At 28.8% G+C, this 12,622-nt stretch overlaps 1 protein-coding gene across 1 annotated transcript; it reads left to right on the forward strand.

Moving 5' to 3' along the window:
* The first annotated feature begins 3,570 nt into the window (after positions 1 to 3,570).
* LOC115719381 (L-ascorbate peroxidase, cytosolic) lies at positions 3,571 to 6,105 on the forward strand. The gene is made up of 10 exons (XM_030648403.2): positions 3,571 to 3,875; positions 3,968 to 4,096; positions 4,188 to 4,362; positions 4,469 to 4,534; positions 4,991 to 5,039; positions 5,141 to 5,223; positions 5,310 to 5,389; positions 5,508 to 5,610; positions 5,695 to 5,753; positions 5,841 to 6,105. The coding sequence occupies exons 2-10, from the start codon at positions 3,978 to 3,980 to the stop codon at positions 5,854 to 5,856; spliced, it is 750 nt and encodes a 249-aa protein (XP_030504263.2). The 5' UTR covers positions 3,571 to 3,875; positions 3,968 to 3,977; the 3' UTR covers positions 5,857 to 6,105.
* Positions 6,106 to 12,622: the final 6,517 nt, after the last annotated feature.

Raw genomic sequence — 12,622 nt, forward strand, 5'->3', positions numbered from 1 at the left:
CAAACAATTTATTTCACACACACATATATATCTCGCTTACAACAGATTGTTTGAACTTTATTTTGACATGTTAATTTTTTTTCAAATCTCTTAAAATTTTACAGTGTGTCTTAAATAACTACAACGTAGACGACCATAAAAAAATTAGACTTATTTTTTTTTTCAAATATCAAAACAGATAAAAAAATACATCCATAGATCCCTTTAAAGGAATGCGTAGAAGCATCCTAATATAAAACTAAAGAAATGTATTTGTTTTTAATTTTGATTGATTATAACATAAATTATGTTGTATTTTAGCACAAATAAATTAAAAGAAGTAAATATGGAAAATACAATGAGAAATTGATATTTTTGAAACTTAAGAGCCCATATCGTATGGTCCAGCACTAAGTCTGTTTCCTCTTGGCCCAATTCCATAAGCATGTCATAAGTATGTTGACCAATATTTCACTGATTGGATCCAAATCCAATTAAAAGTCATGCACGTGAGATTTCCTAATGGGCCTAAGCTTTCCACATGGACCAAACTCCATCATAGCAAAAGCCCAACAAAACTGTTCACTTCACCGACCACCCTAACCCGACTTAAAGAATACCTATTTTTTTGTATCCATTAATAAAAAAATACACTTATATTACATGTTATTAAAAAGTATCCACTTTTATGAGTAAGTTGTCTAATATACATTCACTTTCTACTCAAGTACATAATTTACATCTACTTAAAAGGTATAATAGAGACATCATCTATAAAACTATGTATATCTTAAAAAATATAAAAATAGTAAAAATTAATATAAGTAAAATAAAGTAGGTATACAATGTAATTTTCCCTTCTTTAGTGGCATGTTTTCAAAAATATATTTTGTTTATTTACGTTGAAATTTTATGTTTTGATTTTTTACACTTAATTTTTTTTTTTTGGCAAAACTCTAGTATACTTACTTTTCTTGAGTTAATTATGGCATAACCTTCAAAAAATTTATTTTGCTTACATATAACCTCAAAACTTAAATTTTGACAGGAAAACTTCCAAAATCCGCTTTTTGTTAGTATTTTGTTAGCATTTTGTTAAAATTTAGATCTCACCATGCGACAACCTCTCTCTATCGTTTCTTACGCTGACAACCACTCTCTCTCTTGTCTCTTCTCACGCCAGCAACCATTCTTTCTCTCCCTCTCTCTCTCTATCTCTCTCTCTCTCTCTCTCTCTCTCTCTCTCTCTCTCTCTCTCTTCTCTCTCTCTCTCTCTCTCTCTCTCTCTCTATCTCTCTCGTATTTTCTCATGTCAGACTCAGATGACACCTCCACCCTCGCGAGCCCTGTCTGACACGAGCTGCCAAGGAGGAGATTGACAAAGTCCAAAAACTTTTAATCAATTATCGGGCGTGATTTTGACACTGTTTCATACAGGGAGCAGTATGATGGACCTTGGAAGCTCTAAGAGAACAGAACCCTTCAAAAGTTTGGGCGTTAAGATCGTCATAATTCATGGAGTTTCGAGATATTCGACTCAAATCTAGTCGCTTCTGAACCTCGTGTCGAAAAATAGGCTCCAGATCCATGTTCTCCTTGGAATGGGCTTCTCGATCCCACATTTCACTGCCCCTTTTATCACTGTCAAACCTGGGCAGCACCACACATGTTCTCCGACGATGACACTAGTGCTGAGTAAGCTCTCTTTGTCTCACCTTCGAGATTTTCTCTCTTTATCTTTAAATCTTAAGTTTTTTTCTTGTAGATTTAATTTGGGTTTGTTTGTTTTTGTGTAATCGGAATTCGAATTTTGGCAGGTGTTTAGGTTTCTTTGATGTGTTTGGATTTGAGATGTGAGATTTTGTTTAGATCTGAAAAAGAGGTTCTAGTGATGGTTGTGGTGTGGAGATGTGGTTTTGGTGGTGGTGGGCAGTTCGTTTGTGGTGGATGATGGTGATGGTGGTAGTGGTGATATTTTTTAAGAAGAATGAAGAAAAAAATAGAAAAAGAAAATATGAGATGAGAAAAATAGAGATGGTGGAAGAAAAAAAATTAATTATTTTTTTTCTGATTTATTTTTAATAATTAATTATGTGAGCCAATTAAATTGTTTCATGTGTTAACTATGTCTACATCGATAAACCATATGTACGCGTGGACAGTCCAACATGATAGACAGTTAGTTGTTTTGCTGTTAAAATTTAGATTTTGGAGATTAAATGCAAGTAAAATGAAAGTTTTGGAGATTATGTTGCAATTAACTCACTTTTCTTTGTAAATTTAAGAGATTTTTTTATTTTCACACTTCAAAATAGTTTTTTTGTATTTTTACGGAATTCTACATAGAAACTCATATTGCAACTAGCGCTAACAAAAAATCGTATGGAAACCTCTATTAATTTGAAAAAAAATTAAAAAAATAGTATATGAGATAATTTCCTTAAATTTAAAGTGTAAGCTCGATATCACCGTTAAATACCAATTGGATTATTAATATATTAATTTTAAAGTTTTACTTTCACGTATACATAGTGAATATCTATTTGATATTGAACAATAACAATTAACTGAAATCTTAAATAATATTTTATGTAATGACCACGAAATTTAATTTAATGTTTGAATCTAATAGCTTTGATTCAAAAAAAATATTGCAGATCAATATAGTTTAAATAAAAAAGAAAAAAAATAATAAAAAAAAAACTAGCGGAATTGCAGGTGTCCACCGAAGGAGTTTTATATGTGTGAGACTGAGAGAGATATGTTATTAATTAAGATAGGTGACTTAATTATTTGCCCGAATGGAATCTTCCAAAGCTTTGTCACGTTCACACTATAATTTTAGCTTTATTATTCCTTTTAATCATTTCTTCCATTATTCTTAAACCAGTTTAATACCCTTAAATTACATTTTTATCCTTACATTGCCTCCACCTTATACGGCGGTTTTTCCTTCCCATGTCATGCAAATTAAGAATTTATTGCATTTGACTTAAATATATAAATAAACGTTCTTCTTCACACCATTCAAATAATATATAAAATTAAATAAAGATAATAGAATGATTTTATCATAAAAATTAATAACCAAATCTCTACAATAAAATTAGATATCTTAACCATTTTTATTTGGAAAAGAATTATTACATATTTTTCGAGTCTATCCAAAACCATGATTTATTTCGAAATATAAAAAGAAAACAAGATATTCTTTTACAATAGAAGAAAGAAACTAAGAAATTCATATGTAAGATTTTTTTTTTTCATTAATTCATGATATGTTCTTTCCTTTTTAGTGAATAAATCAAATCTCACTAATTTTCCATACCATAAAATTGATCTCAAGAACAACAAAATGCCAAAAATAATAAAAAAAATAACTTCATTCTTAAAATAATAAGGATATTGAGAGATAATAAAGGTTTGATTTGACCAAAACAATAAGGGCAAATTAGTAACTTCAGACACTAACACGATCCACACTTTCTCTTTATACATCGTTCTCAGTGGGCCCATCCAACTTTTAGGGCCGTCCCATAATTTTATTTTTATTTGACCATTATTCAGACAGTCTTTTTATTTATTTATTTTTAAAAATTCACATAAATATTTCAAACTTGTCACCTAACAAATTCTTGACCGTACGTCACCATTCTCTAATCCAATCCAAGCCGTTTAATTTTAATTCAATATTAGCCACACGATCGAAAAAATCCAACGGCTGAGAGAGAATTACTAGAACCTTCTCATTTCCTTCCTCCTATATTATCCCAACCAAGTAATCCATTATCATTCGCAAAAGCTTCGAACCGAGCTTGTGGTCTCCTCGTGCCAGTCCAGTTCTCTGTTAGGGTTTCAATCCGATTCAATCTCTCCACTCAATTTTTTTTGCTCAGGTTAGTTAGTTACTCCTTCGATCGATGTTTTTCATTTCATAAGCTTGATTTTGATGTTGATTTTCTTCGATCTGAGTTTTTTTTTGATGCAGAGTCGTGATCATGGCGAAATGCTATCCAGTTGTTAGTGAAGAGTACAAGAAGGCTGTTGACAAGGCGAAGAGGAAGCTTAGAGGACTCATCGCTGAGAAGAACATTGCTCCTCTCATTCTTCGTCTCGCGTACGTTTATTTAAATCTTTGTTTGTGTTTGTAGTGTGAATGTGTTTTGTTGATGAGGTTTATGGTGAGATTCCTTTGTGTTGTTCTTTAGATGGCATTCTGCTGGAACTTTTGATGTGAAAACCAAGACCGGTGGTCCTTTTGGAACCATGAAGAACCCGGCTGAGCTTGCTCACGCTGCCAACAATGGTCTTGATATTGCTGTTAGGCTTTTGGAGCCAATCAAGGAACAGTTCCCCATTCTTTCTTACGCTGATTTCTATCAGGTATTGAAATCACTACCAGTCGAATATTCATAATCTTAAAAACATCGTCGTTAGATCTATCTGATTTTCATGTTTTTTTGGCTTTTGGTTTTCTTTGGAAATATAGTTGGCCGGTGTTGTCGCAGTTGAAGTCACCGGTGGACCCGAAGTTCCTTTCCACCCAGGAAGACAGGTCTGTATTTCAAATTTTCTTTTTTTACTTTTTTAAAAAATATTATTAATAGTTAATTATACGATTTAGAATTAATGTTTCGTTCGATTTTTTTTTTTTGTCTTTACCACTTTTCCTATTTGAGTGAGTGTAATTTTTTCATTTTGCTCATTCTATTACTTTTGGTTGGATTTTAAGAAATGTTGGAAGTATTTGATATATTTCGTTTTATTTATAATTGGGTCAAATTCATGTAATTATTATCTCTTTCAATGTTGTATTCCCTATATTTCATTTTTGTAATCGTACTAACTTTTCTTTTGTGTTGTTAAATTTATAACATTGTATTACATAATGTCTTTGTTTTACTTTTAGAGAGAATTCATTTATACTGTTTGGAAATTTAGATAGTATTCGTTAGCCCTTTTTTTCTTCTGCATCATTCTTTACTGATATTTAGACTCATTTTGATCTCAGGACAAGCCTGAGCCTCCACCAGAAGGCCGTCTTCCTGATGCCACCAAGGGTAAGCATATACATCCAATTCCTCATCAGTATATTACAATTACAAGAGTACATGAAGGGTAGAATTGATTTGGTGCTCATATTATACTTTGGCCTTTTCAGGATCTGACCATTTGCGTCAAGTTTTTGGCACAATGGGCCTCAGTGATGTGGACATTGTTGCTCTTTCTGGTGGACACACCCTGGTTTGTTCCCGCTCATGTGCTCTCCTTTTGGATACGCTTGTTTGTTTTAACTTTGTTTTGACTGACCTATATTTTCTCTTTTTCAGGGAAGGGCACACAAGGAGCGTTCTGGTTTCGAGGGACCTTGGACTACCAATCCTCTCATCTTCGACAACACCTACTTCACGTATGTTCCCTTTCCTCACATTTTAATGGTCGAATAACATGTTTCTTTTTCAGTAACTTAAAAATGTAGCATTGGTTTTGGGGATAATTACTTAACAGTTGTTCAAATCTTGTATCAGTGAACTCTTGAATGGTGAGCAGGAAGGCCTTCTACAGCTTCCATCAGACAAGGCTCTTCTTTCAGACCCTGTCTTCCGCCCTCTTGTTGAGAAATATGCTGCGGTGTGTATTATTTACTTAGCCACAGTGAACTTTTCTATTATGTTTTCAATCTTAAGGGACTCAAATGTTTATTATAATCGTCAGGATGAAGATTGCTTCTTTGCTGATTATTCCGTAGCTCATCAGAAGCTCTCCGAGCTAGGGTAAGTTTCTTCACTATTTCTAAGTTGATTTCGTAAACAATACTTCACTGTTAAGCTAACCATTACTCTTTTTTTTGTGGGGTTTAGATTTGCTGACGCCTAAGCAAGTTGGGTCATGTCATCAAGGATGTTGCCATTGTCTTCATTTTAATGGGAGTTATTTTTCTTTTTTCCAAATAGATGCAGTTGTTTTGACTGTTGGTAAAAAAAAAGGGAAATTAGAAGGCTCTTTATTTTTGGGTTTTGTTGTTGAACTAAAAGATATTTGTGTATGCCGCAGTGGCTATCATCCTTTTGATTAAATAACTATGTTTCTTCTTCTTTGGATATAATAATGTTCCACTTTTCCATAGCCTATTGGCAATTTCTTCTTTTGTGTATTTTGAATATATGTTTGTTACTATGGTAGGACTGCCTGGTTGGGCTTTCGTAAAAGGCTCACGGAAACAATTACGGGGTAAGTTGAAAAATGTCTCTTTTATTCATCAATTAATCAAATTTACCTCTAATTTTATATTTATTTGAAATATACCTTTTTTTATATGTATTTTACTCAAAATACCCTTACATAAGAGAATTACATGGAGAGTATCTTGAAGTGACAGGGGCAAAATTGGTACAATGTTTAAAAGAAGAGGTAAAAATGATATATTTTAAAAAAGAAGGTAAAAATAAAAGAGGACAATATAAAAAGGGTATAGAGTGTAATTTCCTCAACAATTACCAATATGATATCGATTGGGTTTGGGTCTTAGGTTTTGCATTTCAGATTGGTTGTGCTAGTATTTTATATTGGTTTGGGCTTCTTTTTATTGAATGTTGGGCCTGGAATAACATTTCCAAAATGTGCTTCACTTTTATTATAGTATTGAGTAATTTGCAAGTTTAATTTTTAGGTGGTGTTTGGTAGGTAAGAATAAAAATATAAGAATAAGAATCAATATTCAAATTAAAATTGTAATATAAGAATGCATAAAAGAAATTGAAAAAAAATTATTAAATTTTTTCAAATTTTGTATGGGAATGATTTTTTTTTTCTATTTTAAAATATAATAGTCATTTAACTAAAATGATGGAAAGGTCATTCCAGTAAATTGGTATTTTAATAGTTTTAAATACAACCAAAGAAAAAAGAAATTAAATGAAAACTGTTTTCTTTCAATTCCATTTTATTACTTTCAATCAAATGTCACTTTAGTTGTAAATAAATATTAAGTTCAATTTTTAGTAGTAATAATATTTAAGTTTAAATTTTAGTAGTAATAATATTTAAGCTATATTTTTGGATGCTATTATATCTGCATATCATTTTCCTATGGGTTTATTTTATAAATATGATTTTTTTGTAAGTGGTTTAGAAATATATGGAAAAATAAAGAAATTTTATAAAAACTGGAAAAATGAATAAAAAATTTAAAATATGAAAATAATTAATTAGTATATATAATCTCTCAACTAATGCCATTTTTTTCCAGTGTTTTGCTTAAGCCAAGATTTTCTCTTTTGTTTTTTTTTTCTTTTTAACAACAATCAAATTCTTTTTTATTGAGTAATAGTCTAATTTTTTGTTTGACACCCAATAACAAATTTCTAAAGTTTTTTTTATAACTTTTAATATTCTACACAAATATTTATGAAGTTTTGTCATTGATCTTAATTTTTTTTTTAATTTGGATTTTAAGTTTGTTAGTGCCACACATAATGAAATAACATATATATTTAGCTATTTACCCTAATTAATATGAAGAAAAAAATAGAATGTTAATTTTCAATATATAAAGATAAAAAAAAAGTAACCTAATAGTCATATAAGTGATACTTTTTAACACCATATAATTAATTTGGAACCTTAAAAAAAGCAATAACAAAAAAAAACATAGTAAAAAAAAGTAAAAAAAAAAAATTATCCTGATACTTTTTGGACACTATAGAAGTAACTATAAAAGTAACCTGAAACAATTAATAAAGATAATAATAAAATGAACCTACTTATTTTAACATTATTAAAGTAACCTAAATAATTACACGCATAACAAATAGTAACCTAGTACTTTGAAATGCCATAAAAATTAACATATGCTAGAGACAACATCACAAAGTAACCCGATATATTTTTAATACCACTACCATTACACATGTAGTCTATTGGCAATATCAAAAAGTAAGATAATATTTTTTTAACTCCACTACCATTACACATGCAACTTATTGGCAACATCAAAAAGTAACTCGATGATTCTAAAGTAACCTGGTACCTAGAATATTGAATTTAGTTGTGTGCTACATTTTGACTGATTTTAATGCAAACATAACATTTTTTTCCTTTTTGTCTTTTATTATATTTTTGAAAGTAACTTAGTACTTGAAATATTAAATTTTCTTGTTATTCTATATTTTTTTTACACATGTAACCTATTAATAACATCAAAAAGTAACCTGATATTTTCTAAAGTAATTTGGTACCTGGAATATTGAATTTTGTTAGTAACATAATTTTTCATCTTTTGTCTTTTATTTTGCTTTCTAGAGTAATTTGGTCCCTAAAATATGAAATTTTGTTGATGTGCTATATTTTTTACACATATGTAACCTATTCGCAACATCAAAAAGTAACCCAATATTTTTTAAAATAATTCGATACCTGAAATATTAAATTTGGTTGATGTGTTATATTTCTTACACATGTAACCTATTGACAAATCAAAAGTAACCTGGAACCTGAAATATTAAATTAGGTTTAGTGTGTTATATTTTGACTGGTTTTAATGCAAAAGTAACATGTTTTTTTGTTTTTGTCTTTTTGTCTTTTATCCTGCTTTCTAAAGTAACTTGGTACCTGAGAATTTAAATAAAATATCATTGCATTCCTTTATAAAATATAAAATCAAAATGTTAATTTATATTCAAATAAATAAACAAAAAATACTTTGTAATAATTAAGTTAAAAATAAAATAAACCTTCTACATATATTAATAAATAGATTTCTTTAAAGAAAAAATAAAATAGAAATTTAAGTTAAGAAAGAATGATTATGTAGAGTTAAAATAAATAAAATAATTATAATATAAATGTATATATATATTAATGATTTGCTTTAAAAAATATTAGAAATCTTTAAACATATGTTAATAAAATGAAAATATGGCTTTATTTAATAAAAACTTAAAAATATGGAAATATTTTTCCATACAACTAACTTAAATTGTAAAAAAGCCATAAGTTAAGTAAATCTCTAATTTTTCCATATCTATAAAATTTAAGGAAAAAATGCCATATTCTACGTAATTTCCTCTTTTCCTATTCGATTGACTTTTTTCTTGATTGGGCATGGCGCTGTCCTCTTTTTCTAGAGGTCTCCATTCTCTTAGTAAATATTTATTTTCAAATGGACTAAAGAAGATGATGGAAATGAACTACCAAATAATTTTTACATAGAATCTTATAATTGGAGGGGATGTTTTAAAGAATATTTGATGACATATTTTTGGCATATTTAAAGAAGGTTTACTATGAGAGTGAAAAAGAATGAAGAATGAATAACATATTTTATTTTTTCTCTTTCTTATTTTTTATTATTATTACCAACATACATCCACATAAAATATGGACCATGGCCAAGTAATATGGTTTAATTTTACATTTTTACAATTTTACAATCTCAGGGGTTGTTTATTGGAGTGGTATTGCTACCTATGTAATATGGTTTAATTTTGAGGTTTTTACACCACATATTTATTGAAATTTTCAATTTTTTATTTTTTCTTTATTGTGGGGTGGATTTTTTTTTTTTTAAAAATACTGTGTAAAGTTTTCACGGTTGTTTTACGGTTATTTTTTAGTTGTTTTATTGTTGTTTTAATTATAGAGTTTTGTTATTTTACGATTATTTTATAAAAAGACAATATTTTTGAAAAAAAATTCTGTTTGACAGTAAAATTGTAAAGTTTTGTTGAAAATTTTGTATTTTTGTAAAAATTCCTTTAATTTTAAAGATCAATTAAAGTGTTTAAATATGGACTATGACCACATGATATTTTCTTTCAAGATCAATTTTATAGTGTTTAAAATTAGTGTTTTATGTAATTATCTCTTTTTTCTTAGAAAGAAGTTACTTTTTACCAAAAAATTATTATTTTAATGTAATGTGGAATCATAGTGGAGCTTTTAGAGTTGTATTTTTTTTATAAGAAAATAAGTTAAATTTTATGTAAATGAGAGATAAAATAAAAAAGTATTATTTTAAGATGATGTATGTTATTGACCTAATTTGTTTGTTAACAAATTTAGAAGTTCGTGAACGAGTAATAAGATGAACATAAGTCGATAAAAAATAACTAATTTTTTGAAATAAATTTGGTAATGATGAACAAGAGAATTTTTATAGTGGTGTTCACCTCCTTTCAACGGTAATGGGCTGCTCCACTTATAGTGCTATTGATCTCAATATTTAAGAAGAGTTCTCTAGAGTTATATTCTCTAAGAGTTCAATTGAGAAGTGGGAGTTCAAGTGTTTTACCTTTTTTATATAGATTTCTTAACCCAAGGTATCTCTTACCTTAATCATAGTTAAGTTAAATTTAAAATACAAAATAATAATAGAATAACATTTCAAACATATATTTAAAAAATGATAAACTGCTGAAGATATTCTTTAATCACAGGTGCTAGCTTGTTTTCATCATGAGAAGCACATGCTGGAATGTTGGTGAGGGGTACGTGCTGATGTCAAGATCATGAAGTTGATGAGTTATGAAAAGCACATGCTGAAGTGAGAAGCATCTCGGAATGAACTGAGATGGACCTTGTGAAGAACATCTCGGGTAGGGTCGAAGTGATGGTGTTGGTGATGAGGAGGCCAAAGTGATGATGGTGTGGATAAGCTTGTCTCGAAGTGACCGAAGTGATGCTTGGCCAAGAAGTTGCCGAGATGATGCTTCGACCATGAGGATCTCGACCATGGGGGAGGAGACTAGACATGGAGTCATCACCTAGGTGCTTACGTGATTGGAGATGGTATCACCACCTAGGTGCCTAGGTAATTTTTTTATTATTGTTTTTTCTATTTGAGTAATTTGTGATATAAATACTTAAGTTTAACTCTCAATTGTAAAAGAATACCTAAGTTTAATTTTTGGTAGTAATAATACTTAAGTTATATTTTTAAAACTCTGTAGGTACTTGATCGTTAAAACTCTGTAGGTACTTGATCATTTTCTTATTAGTATATTTATATTAATTTTTTTTTAAAATAAAAATTTAATGACTTGGACCAATCAGGAATTGTCACGTGGCAATTTACTTAACACTTAACAGTCATGTACTTACAAAAGTTTTAAAATTATAACTTAAATATTATTATCGCTAAAAATTAAACTTATATATTTATTTACAACTGAGAAACTTAGGTATTTATACCGTAAATTACTCTTTCTGTTTTTTGCAAAATTAGGGTATAACATGCGTACTTTTGGCAACTATAAATATTGCTCTATTGGAGATGCTATTAAAGATTCTCTCATATCATCTATTAAAAAAATGATTAATTTAAAGTTTATATATATGTTTAGAGTTGTTAACTTTTTTTAAAAAAAATATGTCAAATCGTATGTAAATAAAAGAGAAAATAATAACAAAAATATTTTAAGATGATGTATTTATTTTTGGCAACTAGATGTTATTTTTATTGGAGATGCTCTTAATGTGCTTACTATGTTCTAGCACTCACATTAGCTTCCCTGCCCTAATTTTTAAAATACATCACCAAAATTTTATTTTTTAATTTATGAGCATTGCTATAAGGCACCGGTGGTGCCTAGCACCTTCTCGACATGGCGTTGCGATTGGCTAGCGATACTCTCTAAAAACTATTATATTAAATTATATGGGACCCGATACTTAGTTGGACCAATAACGATATTTACACATAGGAGGATGCTAGACACCACTGGTACCCTTTAGCATTTCTCTTTTTTTATTTTACCTCATATTTACATTACACTATACATTAATCTCTCTATATTATTAAAATAAATATTTATTCATTTTAAATACATAATATTAATTTATAAACACATGATATTAATTTAACATAAAACAAGTTTAGAACATGAATAGTAATTCTCTACATGCAAAAGTTTGGTTTATTGTTTTGAAAAAATTATTTAAAATACATCACTATCACTTGATGTATGATATAATTTAACCATTCTTTTCTCTACTTTAAAGGAGCGAATGTAAGTGCTCTTATTTGGCATAACAAGTTTATACTCTTGCTCTTTGAGAGGTGGAAGAGTTGAATTTCTATGGGGATAAAATCGTGTTTCGAAAAGAAAAGAAAAACAAATCAAACCAAAATAATAATAAAACAAATATAGTTAAGGAGAAGAAAAAAAACGAAAGCATTTTCTACACGGAACCAATTAAATTTGGTAAAAAGAGAAATTCAGTTCTTTATGCCTTTACATTAAAATATGTCAAAGACTCAAAACTTTGGCCTCAAAATCAAATGCATGCCATCAATTAATCAACTATTTGTTTTTTCTTTTTTATCAAAAAAAAAAAAAACTATTTGTTTTTTCTTCTTCTCCATTTAATATGTCGTGATCTCATATTATATAATTTATTAAATATTTAAATAGTCCACCATATTATACTATAAAAAAATGTGACACCTAATTCAGAAACAATTCAAGTAAAAATAAGATTATCTTAAAAAATAATACAAGTAAATTGTTGTGAGAAAAATTTAAACAATACCAAAAACTAGAGTATTCGAGCTAAGCAAGACCCACGTATAAATTTGCAAGTATTCGATGATGAATAATCAAAATAACACAGAGATAACTAGAATGGAAAGAATAAACAAATA

The sequence above is a fragment of the Cannabis sativa genome, chromosome 2, assembly GCF_029168945.1.
Source record: "Cannabis sativa cultivar Pink pepper isolate KNU-18-1 chromosome 2, ASM2916894v1, whole genome shotgun sequence".
Classification (NCBI taxonomy): domain Eukaryota; kingdom Viridiplantae; phylum Streptophyta; class Magnoliopsida; order Rosales; family Cannabaceae; genus Cannabis; species Cannabis sativa.